The sequence below is a fragment of the Pogoniulus pusillus genome, chromosome 6, assembly GCF_015220805.1.
Source record: "Pogoniulus pusillus isolate bPogPus1 chromosome 6, bPogPus1.pri, whole genome shotgun sequence".
Taxonomy (NCBI): Eukaryota; Metazoa; Chordata; class Aves; order Piciformes; family Lybiidae; genus Pogoniulus; species Pogoniulus pusillus.
Genome location: NC_087269.1, coordinates 3,028,465 through 3,050,802, shown reverse-complemented (window position 1 = coordinate 3,050,802; position 22,338 = coordinate 3,028,465). Strand labels below are relative to the sequence as shown.

At 46.6% G+C, this 22,338-nt stretch overlaps 1 protein-coding gene across 1 annotated transcript; it reads right to left on the bottom strand.

The window, feature by feature from the left end:
* Positions 1-551: 551 nt before the first annotated feature.
* NSMCE4A (NSE4 homolog A, SMC5-SMC6 complex component) lies at positions 552-14,320 on the bottom strand. Its single transcript, XM_064144228.1, has 11 exons — positions 13,644-14,320; positions 10,056-10,136; positions 9,437-9,567; positions 8,231-8,382; positions 7,503-7,602; positions 5,887-5,977; positions 4,641-4,735; positions 3,707-3,755; positions 2,700-2,791; positions 1,654-1,745; positions 552-667 (listed from the first exon to the last, which is right to left on the bottom strand). Exons 1-10 carry the CDS (start codon positions 13,873-13,875, stop codon positions 1,662-1,664), a joined length of 1,107 nt encoding a protein of 368 aa, XP_064000298.1. The 5' UTR covers positions 13,876-14,320; the 3' UTR covers positions 552-667; positions 1,654-1,661.
* Positions 14,321-22,338: the final 8,018 nt, after the last annotated feature.

Genomic DNA, 22,338 nt, shown 5'->3' with positions numbered 1-22,338 from the left:
GGTTTAAATCTCCCCTCTGACAGTTTGTACTGGAGGTTAGGAAGGAGTTGTTTGCAGTGAGGGTGGTGAGACATGGGCAGAGCCTGCCCGAGGAGGTTGTGAGGCACAAGATTCTGTACTCCACAACCTCCCTGCAGGTGTTCAAGGCCAGGCTGGATGAGGCCTTGAGTGACCTGTTCTAGTGGGAGGTGTCCCTGCCTATGGCAGGGAGGTGGAGCTGGATGAGCTCTGAGGTCCCTTCCAACCTAAACCATTCTATATTCGTGCAAACCATCCAGGCCTGACCACTGTAGGTCACCGCTCAGAAACAACCTTCCCAGCAGAGCTAGCTGCAGGGCAGCAGGCTACTGGGTTACTCAGCTGCTTCACCAGAAACCCTGCCTCTTTCCAGGAAGAAATCCTAGAAACCACAGCCTGTGGTCCTCTGAAGAGCATTTTCTGGAGACAAAGCTACACTGTCTTCATTTTTAAGGGTGTCCTGGCCAAACAGAGCTGTTCTGCTTGAGTTACAGAAACAAATAAGAAGAAAAAGAAGGAGGAACAGTCCATAATTGAGACCAAATTTCCAAACTCAAACTTGGATTTTCAGAAAAGTACAGAAAAACATTATTTAACTATATATACATATTATCTTCCAGAGGGAATATGTTACAATACCTTAAGGCACCTAGAGGGAAAGAAAAAAAAAAAAAAGAGAGACAGTAAGACAATATGCATTAAGATTTAGGACTTACAAAATAGCTTTGACAATAAAAGAATTCAACCCTACTTAAAAAAAAAGATTTGAGAAATAACACACTGTCCTCATTTCATAGAATCAACAAGGTTGGAAGAGACCTCCAAGCTCAGCCAGGCCGACCTAAGCACCCAGCCCTAGCCAATCAACCAGACCATGGCACTAAGTGCCTCAGCCAGGCTTTTCTCCAACACCTCCAGGGATGGTGACTCCACCACCTCCCTGGGCAGCCCATTCCAATGCCAATCACTCTCTGGGAAGAACTTCCTCCTAACATCCAGCCTAGACCTTCCCTGGCACAACTTGAGACTGTGTCCCCTTCTTCTGTTGCTGCTTGCCTCGCAGAAGGCACCAACCCCACCTGGCTACAACCTCCCTTCAGGTAGTTGTAGACAGCAATGAGGTCCCCCCTGAGCCTCCTCTTCTCCAGGTTAAACAACCCCAGCTCCCTCAGCCTCTCCTCATAGGGTTTGTGCTCCAGGCCCCTCACCAGCTTTGTCGCCATTCTCTGGACATGTTCCAGCACCTCAACATCTCTCTTGAATTGAGGGGCCCTAAGTCCTTCTTCACACTACTCTACTACTAAACAGCTGCCAGTAGGTTGAAATGAAGCACAAAAAGTAAGCTAAGATTCTTGACAGCATTGCATACCGAGTAAAGCTTCAATCAAGTTTCAAACCAAGACAAATGTATCCCTTAACTCACCATCCAATGTAAAAATAAAGGTATTTTTCCACAGTTAATTACTCTGCAGAAGACTAAATTGCATTTTGTCCTGTATAGAATATAGAAACCCTACAGACATTGGTATTACCCTGCTTATGGGCTTTCTGCATTTGTCAGTCACAGCTCTTCCAAATGCTTAAGGAATCCATGCACTATATCCTCATTTAGTCTGGTTTGTTCAGAGAACTTACTTGAAGAATTAAGCTATGTCCATCTCGGCTTCATCTCTCTGACAAGGAGGGCTGATCATGGGTTCTGTTATTTCATATGTTTTTATGATCTCCTGGTTAGAGATGACAAAAGAGTATATAAGTTACAAAAGCTGATCTATTTCAACTTAATTGCAGTTACCACCAGAGAAATACTGAAGTCTCTCACACCAAAGCCATGACTGCTGCGTTCTGAGTGAGGGATAAAGCAATTACAAATTGGTTTGGATTGGAAGGGACCTTAAAGATCATCCAGTTCCAACTCCCCTGCCATTGGCAGGGACACCTCCCACTAGATCAGTTTGGTCAAGGCCTCATCCAGCCTGGCTTTCAACACCTCCAGGCAGGGGGCATCCACAACCTCCGTGGGCAACCTGTTCCAGTGTCTCACTACCCTTGCTGTAAGAAGTTTCTTCTTTCCTTCCTGCAGTCTAATTCTACCCTTCTCAAGCTTCAATATATTTTCTATCATCCTAACACTACAAGCCCTTGTCAAAAGTCCCTTCTTGGCTTTCTTGCAGATCCCCTTCAGGCACTGGAAGGTTGTTCTCAGATCTCCCTGGAGCCTTCCCTTCTCCAAGTCTCACAGCCTGTCCCCACAGCAGAGGTTCTCCAGCACTCTGATCACCTTCATGCTATGTGCTAAAAACTACTTTCTGTCCACGATTCATTATGAGCAGTGAACAGTGAGAAAATAATACATCCTTTTAGAAGAGAAGTTCTCTATACCATATACAAGGGAAGAAGCAAACTCTCTACTTATGCAGTCCCATATAAAACAGTAAAGGCAAGTCACTGCACACTTTAAAGGCACTTAAACTGACCTGGTTTCAGGTTGCTATCCTAAATCTCTATTATCTTCCAGTTAAAAAGCATTCATTAGATCTGTGATTGTTCTGCAATCCATACACTATGCTCACATGGTGCCAAAAGATGCTCTCCTCAGACAAACAGCACAGCTCTCAGATGTAATCTGACATGTCAGAGAAAACAAACTGCTCAGAAGTATCAAGTGCTACCTACTGTACCTTCCATTCCTGATAGTTCAGCGATAGCACAACCTGGTTCCGTGCTGCAGCATTGTGGTCATTCCCCTTTCTCTCATTGTCTTTTGTAGGCTCTGTTCAAAACAGAGGATTTTCAGCATTCACATCTGTAAAGTCAGCCTCCTCTCTGAACACAATAACCTCTTAAAAAGCAAATCAATTCCACATGCTCCACCACACTCATCTCTAGCAAAAGCCTGTGCCACATGCTTAAGTCATTTCTCCAGTCTTACCTCCTAAAAATTTAGACACTAACATTTCTCAGAGTCCCTTTATGAAATCCCACTTAAGTCTTAGTACCACTGGTATCTAGTGGGAGTGAAAACCAAAGATCTCCTATCTAGGATGGCATTCCCTTTTCATCTGCTTCAAAGGTGCAGTGCTTCCCAACTAAGACAGACAAAGGAGACTTCTTGCACATAAAGGTATCTTTTCTCAGCAACACCTAGCAATGTTATTAGCTAAAACATCAGTTAGAAGGACAGGTAGTAACACAATTAATGTGTGTGGATCAGTATAATGGACTTTTGCCATATTTTAGTATTTAGACTCAAAGTGTTCCAGCTCCTCTCCTGAATCTCTTCATGCCTTCAATTACACACAATGGTAGGGGCTGGAAAGGACCTCTGGAGATCATCTGGACCAACTCCGAGCTAAAGCAGATTTGCCTAGGTCACACTGCACAGGATCACATCCAGAGGGGTTTGGAATCTCCCCAGAGAAGACTCCACAAGCATTCTGGGCAGCCTGGCACCCTTACAGGAAAGATTTTCCTCATGTTTCAGGGGAAGTTCCTCTGCTCTAGTTTGTGCCCATTGTCCCTTGTCACAGAGCTCCCTCAAGCTGCTGGTCACACATGACATTCATTACACATCCCTAAATCTCTACTCTTGCAGCTGAAAACGTACCCAAATCATTGTGAACACCCACAATGAAGCTACTTTTTCAGTGGTGTAATAAAATTATAGTCTTTTAAAGCAAATTTTTACCTATCATAGGCAATTTATCATCATCCAGCTTTATTCTTGCAAAACCATCCTAGAAGACAAAAAGATTTAAAATTCCAGAAATTAGAGCTAATTAGAACACACTACTTCATATTTTCAATTCCTATAATCATGAACAGGTACATATATTGATATAGAATCCTATTTGGCAACCACAAAAGTTCTTTCAATGTACCTCTTACTCACAAAGCCTGTAGCTGATATAACTCAACCTTTACCAACTGTCCAGTAACAAATATATCACTAAAAATCATTACTATTCAGTAAATTGATTCAACCCTTTAGAATCTGAATTTAGTCAAGATATAGATGCAAGTTTTCTCTTCTCCAAAACTCATATTGTTTATTAGACAAACCCAGTATAGTCTGAAGTGCATATCTACAGGTTCAAAATAAAGATAAAACACTGCACTACTTTTCCTACAACCTCACTAACTTCCTTACTCTCTGCCTTCTCTTCTGTAATCCAAAAATAACATAGAATAGAATCAACCAGGTTGGAAGAGACCTCCAAGATCACCCAGCCCTAGCCAGTCAACCAGACCATGGCACTAAGTGAGTGCCTCATCCAGTCTTTTCTTAAACACCACCAGGGATGGTGACTCCACCACCTCCCTGGGCAGCCCATTCCAATGCCAATCACTCTCTCTGTGAGCCAGAATTCTTTTTTTGTAATATAGAGACAGCAAAAGTTTTATTGTTGTTTTGTTGGTAAAATAAAAACCCAACAATTAGTCTGTAACTCTGTTTTCTTTCAGTTCAAGTACCAAAATATCATAGACTGTTTGTAGAAAACAAGTTAGGACTCCTAATGTTTAAAACTCTGCTCTGTCAATAGCCATGCCATGAAAATATTAGTATTTCTAGCTAATTCCAAGCTGTAGAAATAGGATTTGAAAGCCATGTCACATCTTACCCTTATGATGAAGGAAACGTGAAAGATGTTTTCCACAGTGCGTGCAAAAGAGTTTGGATCAATCACAAGATCAAAGAAGGAAATTGGAGTATCAGCTGGAGGTGGGCAAGAAAAGGAGGTGTTAAACAACAAGCAAAGAGGTAGAATGCAGAGAGCTAATAAACACAAACCCAAGCCAGGCAGCACTGCTTTCAACAGCTCAGTGCCTGTGCCAGCCTAGTTACAATGCTCAATTCCTAGTTGCCTGCAGAGGGAAACAAAGTCATAAAATCATAGAATCAGTCAGGGTTGGAAGGGACCACAAGGATCATCCAGTTCCAACCCCCCTGCCATGGGCAGGGACACCTTACCCTAGAGCAGGCTGGCCAGAGCCCCATCCAGCCTGGCCTTAAACACCTCCAGGGATGGGTCCTCAACCACCTGGTTTCTAGAGAATAGTATTTTTTTCCACCTCTTGCCACACTGCCTATGCCATTACCTCCTAAAACTGGCATGCTCCAAGGAGAGGGAGAGGGCAGGATTTAAACTTCCTTCACAATGAAACAGCAGCTGGTTAGTGTTCATTAAAAAAACCACACAGCGTATGTCCTTCATCATAAAGATTTCTACTGGGAAGCTCCACTTGATTTTATTTCTGTCACTTAACTACTCCTGTGCTAGTTTGAGCCTAGCTGGGATATTTTAGTGAGAGGAATTAGATTACAGGCTGTGAAAACGAAACCATGCTGATGTCTACTTCACTCATAGGCTTGGTGAGATGTATAAGAACAAGATCATAAATAAGGGTAATGGAGCTGCTCTCTCTGGCTCTGACTGCATGCACTTCCCTGCCTAACTTACTGCCTAACTAATCTGTCTGCTTCCTAATGCCCCTGGCCAATTCTCCAAACTCACCTTAAATGTAAGGCAAAGTCTAGGGTAAAATAGAGAGATGGGAAGAAGGTGGAAGGTTGGTTGAGAGCCCTTCCTGGGGACTCAGGTTTCTGGGAGGGCCTTTGTATTTCTGGATTACTTTTTTAAGTTATATATTTCTGTCTAGAGCTGTAGGTACTGTAAATATCTGTTTTTATATTGTGCTAAGCTGTAAACACAGCTTCATTCTTTAATTGCCAGATCAACTGAGTCTGGGTGATTTGCACAAGAGTGGGGGGGGCTGGAAACACCCAAACCATCACAACTCCTAACTGCAGGAGAGTATTCATCTCCTCCAAGGAATGCTTTAAAGGCTTAACTGAACCATACTCACGATCATTCTTAAAATGAGTTTGCAGTAATCCCAAGATCCTCTCTACTTCTTTTTCTGTAGCCTCTTGATGAGACTCCTCCATTTTTTTCAACTGGAAAAAAAGAAACAGTTTCACCTTGAATAACCACTGTTGTAAGACAAAAATATCAGCAGAGCATTAAGGAACACAACAGTTTTATCTTCATGCCACACGCACTTGCGTGAACATGAGACAGCCTAGAAAGTGCTTTAGGAATTAATTCCCACCTTACAATGTCAAACTGAGAGGCCACAGCTTGCATTCTTACAGCCTACTTACAGGTCTATGCTCACATTCCAAGAGTTGAAGATGTGATGCATGATTTAGTGGTGACCTATCAGTGCTGGATTAATGGTTGGGCACGATCCAAGAGATCTCTTCTGACTAAAACAATTCTATGACTGTAGGACTGGGTTATCCCTAGTGGTGTATAGTCTGAGTTTACTGAAGGAGTTTATTCCTAAGCACAGAAGGGCAGTTTATTGAGCACTCTCACTCTTTTGCAGAGAAGACACCTCAGTTTATGTGTAAGAAACCTCAATCATCAAGTGTGACATGGTCAAAGGACAAAGGATTGTGATTTCACAGGTTAACACAAAGTACTCCAAATTACACTTCAAATGCTGTAACCAGCAGAGCACCAAATTCACTGCTTGAGTACAGCCTTCAGCAACCAATGTACAGTTCTTGTTAGCTAACACATCCCTTCAACCACCTTGCCATAAAGCAAGCTACAGAACCTTTCACACATAACCACTTATCTAACAAGAGATTATAATAAATACTGATCATCAGTATTTATTTACCTAAGGAAGCCTCAAAAAAGTCACTCCTGGAAGCCACTCTCTCAAACCCTCCAGATTCTCCTCTTCACAGTAGAAACTGCATCAGAGTAATTTCTGTCACTACTTAGATTAGTATGAAGAAGGCTGTATTTAAAGAGACAAACTCAACAGTTTGCCCTTAAATACTGATGGTATCAGCCAGAGGTTTCCCACAACGATGTGGTTTATTTTTTTTTCCAAGTTTCAAATATAAACTCCTTAAGTATCCTCAAACCTTTATCTTTCTGCCAGAGCAAGACAAGAAGAATGGTGAAACAGGAAGCAGGGAAAATAGTGGATAAGGGAGCTAATTAGTTTGCTGTTATTAACCCCATTTCTGTTCAATGCCATACACTGTTAGGACACTTTTATTTCAGAAGTAAATTACTGTAAAGAAGTTTCTTTTTGTTTCCTTTCAAAGGAATGAGCATCAGAGCAAGTCAGTTAATCTGAGTGTGAAAAGCCAGTCTGTCAATCATTCTTGAACTTGAAATCAGCCTGTAAATCCTGTTTCCTTCCACTCAGTGCAATGCTGCAGTCCACACAAAACTAACCAAGCAACTAATAATGAAGTCTGAATCCTTCAGTACTATACCTTGTAACTTCAAAACACAAAAGATAAAATTAATCAGGCACCTAATTATGAAGTCTGAATCCTTTAGTACTAGAGTTTGTAACTTCAAAACACAAAAGAACAGAAACAGAAAGATTTGGAAGTCCTTTGTAATAAATATGCCAAAACAAATCACCAATTAAGATTACAATTCACAAACCTGAGCAGGCATTGCCTGTTTTATTTCCCCTCTTGTTGTCCTTTTCTGCCTCTCTATCCGTTGCCTCGGTACAGGAGGATCAGACTTGAAAGATCCCAACCTAACCAGAACAAAAAGAACATATATATGGAAGTATGTTTTACACTGGAGCTAAGAAATCTACATACCAAGCATCTGAGCTCCTGATAGAAGTGTAAAGTAGTGACTGATAGCTAAAAACAAACATCCTCAGAAGCTGTTCCAAACATGCTGGCAGCCTCAAACCAGATTTATCAACAGATGTATGAAACCTGATTCCTCTATTCATGATTCTAGCTTCAGCTTGTACAAGGAGGGAAAGCTGAGGGAAGCTAGTTGACAGGTTGGACTGGATGATCTTGGAGGTCTCTTCCAACCTGGTTGATTCTATGATTCTAAAGGAAAAGAGGATCACTTCTACCAGTTGGGGCGTGAAATGGGTCTATCAAGAATATCTTGCTGTCTCTGCTAGATACAAGTGATGGTATTCTGTAGCCAAGCCAAATCAAAACCAAAGAGAAAAAACACTATAAAACACTCTGGAAATAAGGAGTTCACTGCACCATAGGAACTGGGACCACATACAAGTTCTTGTTGATTCTTTGTGATCCCAGATTAAAGTCTATTCAAGCCCAGGGCATTAGAGATAAGAATTAATGAAGGCCGTTAGCTTGTGCTGCAGTATATGCTATTTCCTTAAACAAACTTACATGTAGTGAAAACAAGGTGCCCTTCTGAAGTACTTTTCTGCTTCTGCTCCCAGTTTATGCCAAGCATCATGAGGTAAAAAGCCACCTGAAGCATCCTCAGAATCACTGTCATCATCTTCTCCTTCAATGCGATTTATGCCCATGAAGGTTAGCTGCGAAAGGGAAAAAAAGCTGCAGTGAACATTCACTGAAGAGAAGTATCAGTAGGTACAGTAGTGCTGAAATATTGCATTAAGGTGAGGTTAACATTTCATATCACTAGAAGAACTTTGACTTTCTTGAAGATACTATGAAAACAGAAAAACACTCATATACAGGCTTGGATGCAGTAAGCACCAGCAAGAAATGATAAAAAAGAAAATAGAGCTAGAGGTAAATAAAATGATATTTTTAGAGGCTTCAGCCTATATTCCTCATATACCATAAAATAACTTGGCCCAACCCCTGTAACCACCAACCCAGATTTCCCAGGAAAGCCTCCAATAAAACAATTGAACTTGGTATGTTTTTTGTATCGCAACACTTCACACTTCACCAAAGACTCTGACTCCTTATTAATCTGCTGTAATATAGAAGAAAGTATTCAGGGAGAGTAAAATTAAAAAAACCACATCAAATCTGGTTCAAAGCTCTTTGAACTGGCTGTTCCACTTAGGGACAGTATGAGGAAACAAGCATGCAAGTAACCCACGGTCCTGTCTCATGCCAGTGACACAGCATCACCCTGGGTAGTCTGCACAGGAAGACATCCAGGTGAGTTCACAGGATCATAGATCTCAGGGGTTGGAAGGGACCCAAAGAGATCCTCAAGTCCAACCTCCCTGCCAGAGCAGACCATACAATCTAGCTCAGGTCACACAGGAACATATCCAGACAGGCCTTGAAAGGCTCCAGAGAAGGACACTCCACAACCTCTCTGGGGAGCCTGTTCCAGTACACTGTGACCCTTACAGTAAAGTTCTTCTTCATGTTGAGGTGGAACTTCCTGTGCTGTAGTTTCCATGCATTACCTCTTGTCCTGTCCCAGGGCACAAGTGAGCAGAGTCTGCCCCCTTCCTTTTGACCCTCGCCCCTCAGCTATTTGTAGACATTATCACAATTGTCAGGTACCCTCTGACCATCTGAGGCTTTGATTTCATGACTCTGTAACACAGACAGACTAAACCTCTAACTAACTGTTGGCAGATGGAAGAGTCTGAAACTTACCAAGTCTTCTGCAAACACCAGTGAGTCAAACGCTGTCATCTCAGAGTGCAACTCGTTGGCTTTTTCCTTTCCAAGGTTTGATGCTAAGACAAGGAACTGGGCATCCAGAGCGGCCTCTCGCGCCCGGGAAACTGGCACAGGAAAGATTGGCAGCAAAATAAAGCAGAACATTTGGTACAGAACTTTGTTTCTTTCACTTAATCCTTACAACAATATTTGTGTTGGAAAAAAGAGAGAAAAGGAGAGGATGATATTGACAAAGGCAAGCACAGCAAGGTAACACACTATTTTATGGAGGAAAAGGCATTTTTTCCTGGACACATTTTCTATCTCTAAGTGAAATGATCCCCTCTACACTGATATTTGCAACAGGTGCTACTTTTATGTCTTGTTCTGGAGCCAAGCTAAAGCAAGGAGGATTTCTAAATGCAAACAAACACTAAAGTAATGATATTTATTTTCTCACATCAGCTTACTCATTTCCTCTCAACTAAACACATCTGTTTGAAGTTACTTTAACAATTGTGATAAAGTGGATTTCAGATTCATTCTTCTTATGAGGCATCACTGCTTAGCCAACTGTCAAGCAAACACAGAAGCACCACAGAATATGTTTTACCTCCACTGAACAGTTTATTGGCTTCTTCCAAAGCTTCAGTCAGTCTGTTGGTTTTTGAACTCAGCATATCCTCCCGATTCTCTGAGGGGAAGGAACACAAATGAGATCCTGAATCACTTAAATATAGGAACATCCAGAAATACAAACATGCACTTTAATCAAAACTGGCTGGTTCAAAGCCCTCCCAACACACAAAAAGACAGAATACAGTTACAGTATGTTCAACTGCAACATTACAATACAGGCTGGGAACAGAGTGGCTGGAGAGCTGCCAGGCAGAAAGGGACCTGGGAGTACTGGTAGATAGTAGCCAAACATGAGCCAGCAGTGTGCCCAGGTGGCCAAGGTCAGTGGCACCCTGGCGTGTATTAGGAATAGTATGGCCAGGAGGACCAGGGAAGTCTTTCTGCCCCCGTGCTCAGCACTGGTCAGGCCACACCTTGAGTATTGTGTCCAGTTCTGGGTTCCTCAAATCCAGAAAGATGTTAAGGTCCTGGAACATATCCAGAGGAGGGCACCAAGGCTGGTGAGGGGGCTGGAGCACAGCCCTGTGAGGAGAGGCTGAGGGAGCTGGGGGTGTGCAGCCTGCAGAAGGTTCAGGGTAGACCTCACTGCTGTCTACAACTACCTGAAGGAAGGTTGTAGCCAGGTGGGGTTGGTCTCTTCTGCCAGGCAAGCAGCGACAGAACAAGGGGACACAGTCTCAAGCTGTGCCAGGGCAGGCCTAGGCTGGATGTTAGGAGGAAGTTCTTCATAAAAAGAGAGTGATTGGCATTGGAATGGGCTGCCTGGGGAGGTGGTGGAGTCGCCATCCCTGAATGCATTAAAAAAAAGCCTGGATGAGGCACTTAGTGCCATGACCTAGTTGATTAGATAGGGCTGGGTGCTAGGTTGGACTGGATGATCCTGAATGTCTCTTTCAACCTAGTTGATTCTATGATTATGTATCTATTTTTTTACACATTAAATGAGTTTGAAGCAGCAATTCTGCATTTACTTCCACGCAGCGAGGTAGCTGGCATTTATGTTTGCAGATCCCAGATTCCTCTTGGTTCCAGTAAAATATCAGTATCTGCATCCAAGCAACTACCAGATCCCACATTTTCTGTGTGTTATTTGTCCTACTTCAAAGCTGTTAAGGACTTTCATGAAATAAAGGAATAAACCTCCCAAGAGGTGTGCTGGGTGACTGTGAAGATCACCACCTCAGACACAGCTGCCGACATGTAACAATTTACATTCGACTTAACAAGGCTTTCCTATGTTCAGCTCTACACAGCTACTTGCAGCACTGCTTTTAAGGACAGAGACCACGCTCAAAGCACTGACATACCACAGTTACTGCACAAACATAGTCTGCATCACCCACGTTTTGCTTACACCCCCATGCAACGCTCCAAGCTTGGGGAAGAGCAGCTGGAAATCGCCCAGCAGAGAAAGACCTTAAGAGTGTTGGTTAACAGCCAGCTGAACATGGGCCAGCAGTGTGCTCAGGTGGCCAGGAAGGCCAAAGGCATCCTGGCCTGGATCAGCAATAGTGTGACCAGTAGGACCAAAGAACTGAACTGTCTCCCTGTACACTGTGACCAGTAGGACCAAAGAACTGAACTGTCTCCCTGTACACTGAGTACTGGATTAAGTTTTGGACCCCACACTCCAAGAAGGACATAGAGGTGCTGGTGAAGGGTCTGGAGAACAGGGCTGGTGAGAAGCAGCTGAGGGAACAAGGGGTGTTTAGAATGGACAAAGAGACTGAAGGGAAGTCTCACAGTATCACAGTATTATCAGGACTGGAAGAGACCTCACAGATCATCAAGTCCAACCCTTTACCACAGAGCTCAAGGCCAGACCATGGCACCAAGTGCCACGTCCAACCTTGCCTTGAAGTGCCCCAGAGACAGCGACTCCACCACCTCCCCGGGCAGCCCATTCCAGTGTCCAATGACTCTCTCAGTGAAGAACTTTCTCCTCACCTCCAGCCTAAATTTCCCCTGGCGCAGCCTGAGGCTGTGTCCTCTTGTTCTGGTGCTGGCCACCTGAGAGAAGAGAGCAACCTCCTCCTGGCCACAACCACCCCTCAGGTAGTTGCAGACAGTAATAAGGTCACCCCTGAGCCTCCTCTTCTCCAGGCTAACCAATCCCAGCTCCCTCAGCCTCTCCTCGTAGGGCTGTGCTCAAGGCCTCTCCCCAGCCTCGTTGCCCTTCTCTGGACACACTCAAGCATCTCAATGTCCCTCCTAAACTGGGGGGCCCAGAACTGAACACAGTACTCAAGGTGTGGTCTAACCAGTGCAGAGTACAGGGGCAGAATGACCTCCCTGCTCCTGCTGACCACACCATTCCTGATGCAGGCCAGGATGCCACTGGCTCTCTTGGCCACCTGGGCACACTGCTGGCTCATGTTCAGGCGGGTATCAATCAGTACCCCCAGATCCCTCTCTGTCTGGCTGCTCTCAGCCACTCCGACCCCAGCCTGTATCTCTGCATGGGGTTGTTGTGGCCAAAGTGCAGCACCCTGCACTTGGAGCTATTGAATGCCATCCCACTGGACTCTGCCCATCTGTCCAGGTGATCAGGGTCCCGCTGCAGAGCCCTTCTGCCCTCCAACCCAGCCACATCTGCCCCCAGCTTGGTGTCATCTGCAAACTTGCTGATGACTGACTCCATGCCCTCATCCAGATCATCTCTGAACGTCACTGCTGTCTACAGGTCCCTGGAAGGAGATTGCAGCGAGGAGTGGGGCAGTCTCTTATCCCCTGTAACAAGGGATACGAGGAAAGGAAATGGCCTCAAGTTGCACCAGGTGAGGTTTAGATGGGACATTAGAAGAAACACTTCACACCTTTGTGTGGAGAAACAGATTGCTGATGGTAGTCGAATCCCCATCCCTGGAGGCACTTCAAAGACAGAGAGATGCGCTGAGCACATGGATTAGCATCAGCCCTGGTATCGTTAAGTAACGGGTTGAACTCGTTTATCTTAGAATCTCTTCGGTTGGAAAAGACCTTCTCAATTCCACAACCTGCATCCTATTCTCTGGTAAAACAACCCTACAAAGGTAGCAAGTATGCAGAAAACAAGCACACCTGGCAGCGTCTACTCAAAGAGCGGCTGTTGTGCTTTCAGGAGAGAAGCAGCACCTGGCAGCCGGGGCAGGAGCCCTGCTACAGCTGGCTAAAGAAGCGCTAAGAATCCCAAAGCGCTTCCTGGAAAGCCTAAGAGTAACTCTGTGTTTCGGACACTACCTGCAGTTTCGGAAGCCATGAACGCAGAACTAAAGGGCTTCCAGTGTACTGCCAGGTCTAAAGCACAGTCACACGCGTCAGCTGCGGCTGAACCCCTGATAACTTCGCTAGCCCTGAGGATGCAAACGTTTCCAGGGAGACAAACTTCCATCTGACCACAGGCTCAGAATTCCAGCAGGAGAAGGAACTTCACGAGTTCCTCCAGTAAGGAGCTGTGACAAGAGAGCAGCCCAGCAGCTAAAGGGCGGCCCCGGCACCCACTGCCGGGACAGCCGCCGGAGCGATGCCGCTCCCGCCCCGGGGCAGGCCGTGCCCGGTGGTCCCTACCGCACCCCGGGCTTACGCTGCACGCTGTAGATGAGCTCCCGGTACTGGTTTCGGATTATTCTCCTGCTGCGCTCGTCGCCGGCGCCCTCGGCGCTCTCCGGCCGCTGTTCGTCCATCGTCTCTGACTCTTCTTCCCATAGATGTCCGTGCAGGGGCACGGCGCCGTTACTCGAGGTGGACGGCTGCGAGAGGATGCCGTGCTCCGAGCTCGACGAGGAGGGATCCGCTTTTCCGTTCCCTTTCGACATCACTGGTCGGCGTCCCGAGCCTTCCCGACCCGCCTCGAAGAAAACCGGGAGGCTGCCGCCCGGAGAGGCCGCGGCCCGGCCCCGCGGAAGGCGCCAAGGGCGCAGAAACGCCGCTACCGATCGCGACGGCGGCCCGAGAGGCCCAAATGGCGGAGACGAGGAGGAGGCGGAGCGGAGGGGCGAGGCCAGAGCCGCGCCGGAGCGGTCGCTGTGGCTGCCGCCGCCCCAGGAGGGCGCTGTAGGGGCGGGATGAGCCAGAGGCTTGCGGCCGCTCTGGGCAGTGACGGCGGCTCCGCGTGGCCGGCAGCGGCGGCCTCGTACCGGGGCGGGAAGGCAGCGGCTGGGCCGAGCGCCGCTGACAGAGCCCCGGGACGTGCCGAGCCTCACAGGCAACGGGCCTGGGCTCGCTCCAGAACCAGCTGCGCCCGCTTCGAATGAGTCTCCCAAAGAGCCCCCGGAGAAGGTCCGAGGCCTGACTCTTCCCTTCATTGCTCACGCAAGTTTTCTGCTTCTGTCAGCTTTTGGTAGAACTGGGCACGAAGTCCTACAGTTCCCACCGTTAACGAGTGGAAATGTGAGCACCACCCTAGTGGTAACAGAGCTTTCGTCTCGGTTTTAGCTTCTCTAACTCTCCGACGCCTGAATGCCTTGTCCAGGGCAGAGGTGCAGCATCCCTGGGGGTGATCAAGGTTTAGTGTTGAGGTCAAGGCTTGGATTGAATTATGTTGGAGGTCTTTTCCCACCAGGTGTGTTATGTGATCTGAGGAGCAGAAGAGCTGAAGATTAGGGACAAGAGGGTGATAACTTGATCTGCAATACATATATTTCATAGAATCACAGAATGTCAGGGGCTGAAAGGGACCTCGAAAGATCATCTGGTCCAGCCCCCCTGCTGGAGCAGGATCACCCAGAGCAGATCATGCTGGAATGCATCCAGACAGTTCTTGAGTATCTCCAGAGAGAGAGACTTCACAACCCTCCTGGGCAGCCTGTTCCAGGGTTCTGTCACCCTCACAGGGAAAAAATTCTTCCTCAAGTTCACATGGACCCTCCTATGCATCAGCTTCCTCCCATTGCCCCTTGTCCTGTCACTGAGCATCACCCAGCAAAGCCTGGCTCCAGCCTCCTGGTGCTCACCCCTTACATATTTATAAACATGAGTGAGGTCACCCCTTCCTTAGCCTCCTCCTCTCTAAGCCTAAAAACCCCAGCTCCCTCAGGCTGTCCTCATAGGGAAGATGTTCACCTTCCTTAATTTCTGTATGTGCAGAGTTGATTCATCACTAAGCAGGGTTCTGTGCTCTGGCAAATAAAGTAGCAAATGCTTACTTTGAAGTGGCCAAGAGAGCCAGTGGCATCCTGGCCTGCATCAGGAATGGTGTGGTCAGCAGGAGCAGGGAGGTCATTCTGCCCCTGTACTCTGCACTGGTTAGACCTCACCTTGAGTGCTGTGTTCAGTTCTGGGCCCCCCAGTTTAGGAGGGACATTGAGATGCTTGAGCGTGTCCAGAGAAGGGCGACGAGGCTGGGGAGAGGCCTTGAGCACAGCCCTACGAGGAGAGGCTGAGGGAGCTGGGATTGGTTAGCCTGGAGAAGAGGAGGCTCAGGGGTGACCTTATTGCTGTCTACAACTACCTGAGGGGTGGTTGTGGCCAGGAGGAGGTTGCTCTCTTCTCTCAGGTGGCCAGCACCAGAACAAGAGGACACAGCCTCAGGCTGCGCCAGGGGAGATTTAGGCTGGAGGTGAGGAGAAAGTTCTTCCCTGAGAGAGTCATTGGACACTGGAATGGGCTGCCCGGGGAGGTGGTGGAGTTGCCGTCCCTGGAGCTGTTTAAGGCAGGATTGGACGTGGCACTTGGTGCCATGGTCTGGCCTTGAGCTCTGTGGTAAAGGGTTGGACTTGATGATCTGTGAGGTCTCTTCCAACCCTGATGATACTGTGATACTGTGTGATACTGTGAAATAGGCTCCTCACGTAGTTCAACATGACCTGTTGAACACAAACCCCAACAAAATTTAAGCTGAGTCAAACATAAGACCTTGTTGAATGAAGCTTACACCAAGAACCAGGTAGACATCGCCACACAGGGCTGGTTTGTTGGGCTGATGTGTGCCATTGCTCTCCTGCTGATCGTTTGCTTCATTAAGAGGAGCAGAGAAATACTCAAGTAAGAGCAGTTGGTGGTGCTCCTGGTGGTTCAAACAGCTCCAGGCTTCTAGGGGGATGCTAATCACACATCTCCCTGTTTGGAGACTTTCAAAACCTACCTGGATGCATTCCTGTGGGAACTACCCTGGGCAATCCTGCCTTGGCAGGGAGTTTGGATTCAATCTCTGGAGGTCCCTTCCAACTTCAAAAGTTCTGTGATTCTGTAAGAATATCTTTACTAATTAATTAGGAATGTAAATTAAATATTTTTAAGCTATCCACAACAATGCATTACAAGTCTGGAAATGTCAGCAACATTCAAAGTGTCCTTTCCTGATGAGCATTTTATTATTACAGATGTTAAATAGTAGTAGTTTCTCCCCTCTTTCTATTGCTTTTCTAGTGCCAGGATGATCTGTGCTGGTTTAGTGCCATGGTGGATTTGGCTCCTCCCTTGAAGCATGATTAATGAGGCAGGATTTTAAAAGATGTACTTAATTTTATTCCTGGGAAGCCCCACCCACAACTATGAGTTAACTAATTAATTACATTTGGGTTCTAATCCCATCAGGAAAGTCTTCACAAGGATGCTTATGGGCAATTCATTCATTTAATGAGAATCAGAAAACTGGAAGAAGTTTAGTCACAGAAATGGCTTTGCCTCACTTACAGAGAGGTAGCCTGGAGCCCTAGGGAAAGTCTGTTCTCTTCACTGCAGTGGATAGTCCCTGGCTCCTTTGTGGCAGTGTTGGAACTGCTCAGCCCTTGAGAGGCTTCTAGATCTTCCCAGGGTGCTGGGAAAGAGGCAGGTGATCTCTGACGTGATCCTGCTTCCTTTTGGCACAGAGGTTTGCAGAGGTGCAGGCAGGGTCTCTTGCAGGTGTGCAGAGAGCACCATGTAGGTGGCACTTCTTGCCACATCGTGAGGCACTTAAATGCCTTCTCCTGGGAAACTTGAGGCACTTAAGTTTCCAGGTAGTTCAAACCCAAAACATCAGAGCTAAGCTGGACTGAAGCATAAGGCATAGCAGAACACCCTGTCCAAGAGCAGAGAGGCAGCACTGTGAAGCAGAGGCAGTGAGGCAGAAGCAGCACAACTGCTTGCAACTTAGCTCAATTTGAATGACTTGCCCAGGTGTGGTGGCTCCTTAGGCCACAGGTTCACCAGTCAAAATGGCATCTGCAAAGCTGACCATATTAGGTGGAGGCAGGGCTTGCTTACCCTGATTTGCAAAACACCAACAAGTACCTAAACACCTGTGGGTACCTGTGTGTCACTTTGGGAGGAGACATAATGGCCTAAGCCTCTGTTTTCCTCCCACCCTTGCTTCCCCCATCAGCAGAAGGGTGGGGTAAGCCAGGGCATCTAAGCCTTCCAGGACAGAGCAGGGGGACAAACTGTCCCTCATGCCCCTCTTTTCCTCTTGGCTGATCACAAGGAGCAGAGTTGTTGCCTAAATCTCCGGGGGTTTAGGAAGTCTGCTGAGTGGTTATTTCTGACATCCTGCTACCCTAAGAGCTCCTTGAAGCAGGTTCTCAGATAAATCAGACAGCAGTCTCTTCTGGTTGTGAGTACAGGTTTTGCCCAAGATCCTGATGCAAAGAGAATTGAAATAGTGTGTGATAGTTGCTGGAACCTGTAGGAAATGCAAAACGGCCATCGATGCTAAGGGCTTCGTTCTTGTTTTCCTGTTTTCAGCAACTAACTCCTCTAACCCTGGGATTTGTTACAGTAGCAATGTTCTGGCTTCAGTGTACTACTGCCTGGTGTTGGAACACAGCCACAGGACTGCCCTCGAGTTTTCACTGTCTCACTAGGCTGGTAAAGAGAAGGCAAGAGCTCAGAATCCTCACGTTTTCACACTGATTTCTAGAGAGCTTCAGCAGGCTGCAATAGTGTGGCCAGCAGGACTGAGGATGTCATTGTGCCAGGCACCAGGGAGGCCTCACCTCCAGCACTGTGTGCAGCTTTGGGCCCTCACTGCAGGGCTGGAGCAGGGCCAGAGGAGAGCAATGAGACTGGGGAGGGAATTGGAGGGAAAGGCTGATGAGAGGAGGCTGAGGGAGCTGGGGGTGTTCAGCCTGGAGAAGAGAAGACTCAGGGGGGACCTTAGCACTCTCTAGAGCTACCTGAAGGGAAGGTGTAGTAAAGTGGGGGTCAGGTTCTGCTCCTAGGCAACTTATGCTAAGACAAGAGGGCATGGCCTGAAGCTGTGCTAGGGGAGGTTTAGGTTGGATATTAGGAAGCACTTCCTGATGGAAAGGGGAACTAGGCACTGGGATGGACTGCCCAGGGAGGTGGTAGAGTCTCCTTCCTTGGAGGTATTTAAGGAAAGCTTGGATGTGGTCTGGTTGATGTGGTGGTGTTAGGTCATAGGCTGGGCTGGATGGTCTCAGAGGTCTGTTCTGTGGTTCTGCAATCTTCATAGATGAGATCAATTCAGTCTACAGTCATGGCTCTACATTGCCTTTCTCAAAGCAGTACTTCTGCTGGACTGCAGGCTGCAACTGTGCATAAGCTATGTCTCAAAAGATATCTTTACCACATTTCATTTTTCAGTACAAAATGACTGAATTCTTCTTGGGACTCTTGAAGAACTTTCTGTTCTCACCCCTTGTGTGGCTAGTTGAGCGCTGTGAAATTTGCCTTGCAAATTCACAATGAGTAATACACTTTTGGACCCTGACACAGAATGTCTTAGAAGAGGCTCCAAACAAGACTGAGGCCTGTTGTACAGCACAGAAGGCAAACAGACAGTGAGAAACCTGCCCTGTTTCAAAGACTTTGTAACACAGTGCACCATGTAAAATGCTGAGGTTGGGGAACAAAGCAGGAGAAGGTTCAATATGAGATACAAGGTTGAGTACCTTGCCGAGGAAATCCTGTTGTGCCCAGCCTCCTGCAGACACTATTCTTGTGTTTCTAAGGATGGTGCTTGATTTCTTGACATCTGTGTTTGACCTTTCATGGTGCTGAGACAAGTAGGGCCTTTCACTCCTTGGGTACAAGAGCAAAACATCTCACAGGCTGCTCTTTGTCCCAGATGTAACCAACAATGCTCCTATGCTCTGCCTATGCTCAGTATGAACTACACATCAGAATATTAGAATTTTGCCAGGCATTTCCCCACACTTCTATTTTGATATTTCTGCTTGTCCAAATGATCAGACCTCTACTGTCCTGACTGGTATTGTGCATTTATGGCAACTGTTATTGTCCACAGTGAAATAAGTAACTGAAGCAAATGGTCTAGGTTCAGCTGATTGTGAGATTTGCAGACCAGTTTCACTCGCCAGGACTATTTTTCATCCATTCAGTTCTCATAGAAGCAGGTATAAACCCCCTTGTTCTCATTGAAATGAGAAGACTGGCAAAGAGGGATCTTAAATATTCCAGATTTATTAGCAGAGATTTGTTGTGTGCAGATTTCACCATTCCCTCTTCTACACGTAAAGTTTCTGGCATTTAGCAGAAAAACTCCTGCAAGAAGGCTGGAGAGAGACTCTTTGCAAAGGGCTGCAGGGACAGGATGAGGACAATGGCTTCAAACTAGAGCAGAGCAGATTTAGGTTGTGCGTGAGGAACAAGTTCTGCACCAGGAGGGTGATGGAACACTGCAACAGGTTGCCCAGGGTGGTGGTTGTGGCTTCATCCCTGGAGATATTCCAGATGAGGCTCGACAAGGCTCTGGGCAACCTGATCTAGTTGAGGATGTCCCTGCTGAGTGCAGAGGGGATTGCTGGATGAGCTTTGGAGGGCCCTTCCAGCCTAGCCCATTCTCGAGGTGAGGAGAAAGTTCTTCACTGAGAGTCATTGGACACTGGAATGGGCTGCCCGGGGAGGTGGTGGAGTCGCCGTCCCTGGAGCTGTTCAAGGCAGGACTGGACGTGGCACTTGGTGCCATGGTCTAGCCTTGAGCTCTGTGGTAAAGGGTTGGACTTGATGACCTGCGAGGTCTCTTCCAACCCTGATAATACTGTGATACCGTGATACTGTGATTCTGTGATTTCTCATTTTTAACACTGCAGATTTTGTATGTCCCCTGACATGCAGCAGCTCATCTGGATGCTGTATTTCAGCAAGCTTGAGGCAGCCTCTAGGCTCACCACACGGAGCAATAATGCAGTGGGGGTTTTACCATGCTGAGAAGTGAATAATCAGTGTTGCTCACAGTGCATCCCAGACTGCTCATGAGCTGTTCAGCATGCAGCTGCTCTCTAGAGCAAATAAACTCTTGATCTACCACCACTGGAATTAGTATCAAATGTAATCATTTGTCCAGTTTGGGAAGATTAGTCTGCTATAGAGAGGAGTCTGCCAGCAGGTACTCCTGGACCTTAATGGAAAAAGACTCCTGTCTAAATGACAGTTTGGTCACTGCTCACGAGTGTTGCTTGTGATGTAAAACTTAATCCTCTTGCATTTCCCCTGAATACACCAAAAGAAATGCTACTATCCAGGATAAAGAGATAAAGCAAGAAATTTGTTGTCTACTAACACAGTCACCCAGGATTTGTTGCCCAGTGGTGGCTGTTGCTGACACAAAAATAATCCTGGTAATCTGAGCTGGGGCTTAGCCTTCCAGTATCTGAAGGGGGGCTACAGGAGGGCTGAGGAGGGACTATTGACAGGTCTTGTAACGACAGGATGAGGAGGAATGGGTTTAAAGTGGCAGAGGGGAGATTGAAACTGGATGTTAGGAAGAAGTTGTTGACAGTGAGGGTGGGGAGACACTGGCACAGGTTGCCCAGGAAGATTGTGGAGCACAGAAAGGGTTGGACTTGATGATCTATGAGGTCTCTTCCAACCTTGGTGATGCTGTGATACTGTGATACTGTGATCTTTGATCACATTCTTTGATTCTGTGCTCCACAGCCTCCCTGGAGGTGTTCAAGGCTAGGTTGGATGAGGCCCTGAGCGACCTGTTCTAGTGGGAGGTGTCCCTGTCTATGATGGGAGGCTTGGAACTGGATGAGCTTTGAGATCCCTTCCAGCCTAAAGCATTCTGTCATTCTCTGATTAAAACACCAGAGACAAACTGTCTGAGAGCCTTGCCACACAGCTGCCAGCTCTGCAGGCACACACAGATGAGGGGAGGTTCTTTTAATGAGTGTAACTCACTTAGGGGAGTTTCCTTTAATGAGTTTAGCTAACTTTAAAAATAAAAGAGTAGTTTTAGCAATGTAGAAGTGTAACTTCCATGTGCTTGGTTCTCACAGAAGCTTTTATTTCCATGTTGACAGAGATAATCCCAAGGGAGGTAAAAATTTGGCACCAGATATTCTTTCAGCAGAGAGGGTTAGGTTACAGCACATCAAATCACAGCATACACTGTGCCAGCCTAAGAAGGTATTTTCAGGGGAATATGAAAGAACAGTTATTAATAGAACTCTTTAAGAAAAAAAACCCCACAAACCTGGGGCCCAATCTGATGGGAAGTTAGGGAGAAAGAGAAAACAAAATAAAACCAAACCTGCCTCTGCAGCATCAAGAACTCTCCCTTTCACGATTTGGGAGGTTTCATTAAGTGTAAAACTGAAATAAGGTTGCTACAAAAACGTGTGGAAGTCATGCTGGTGGAGATCACAGTGCTGAAAAGCTGCCACTTCTTCTCCACAATCAAATAATGATTGTAACAAATCACAGAAGCATCCTGGCTGGCAAAGCCCCTCAGCATCACCAAGTCCAACCTAGAACCCTACTCTACAAGATTCACCTTCAACCATAGCCCCAAGCACCACATCCAAACCACCCTTAAACACAGCCAGGGTGGGTGACTCCACCACCTCTCTGGGTAGCTCATTCCAGTCCCTGAACACTCTCTCTGTGAAAAAACTTTTTCCTAATGTCCAATCTAAACCTCCCCAGCCTCAGCTCGAGGCCATTCCCCCTTGTTCTGTCTTCAATCCCCTGTGAGAAGAGACCAGCAGCAGCCTCTCCACAATGTCACTTTGGGTAGCTGTAGACAGCAATGAGGTCTGCTCTCAGCCTCTTCTTCTTCACACTAACCATCCCCAGCTCCCTCAGTCTCTCCTCATCAGATTTATTCTCCAGGTCCTTCTCCAGCTTCATTACAATCCTCTGGACCCACTCCAGCACCTCCACATCTCTCTTGTGTTGTGTTGCCAGAAAGTGAACACAGTACAAAATCTCTGAAGAAGGAGCAGGAGTTAGACACACACATCAGGGATGCCCCCAGAGCAGAGCAGCACAGAGCAGAGCAGCACAGAGCAGGGTAGCTGCTGCCTTAGTGGCCCAGCCAGTACATTTTGAACAGAGGAGCAAAGGAATTAGAAGCATATGTGGAACAATGG

What these genes read in the sequence shown, in the direction of transcription:
- NSMCE4A (XM_064144228.1), bottom strand. Translation starts at nt 13,875, where the DNA reads ATGTCGAAAGGGAACGGAAAAGCGGATCCCTCCTCGTCGAGCTCGGAG. An exon ending in AACAGGCAATGCCTGCTCAG is followed by an intron (nt 5,978 to 7,502) that starts GTTTGTGAATTG and finishes CTTTTTTTCCAG; the next exon opens with TTGAAAAAAATGGAGGAGTC. An exon ending in ACGTTTCCTTCATCATAAGG is followed by an intron (nt 3,756 to 4,640) that starts GTAAGATGTGAC and finishes TTTGTCTTCTAG; the next exon opens with GATGGTTTTGCAAGAATAAA.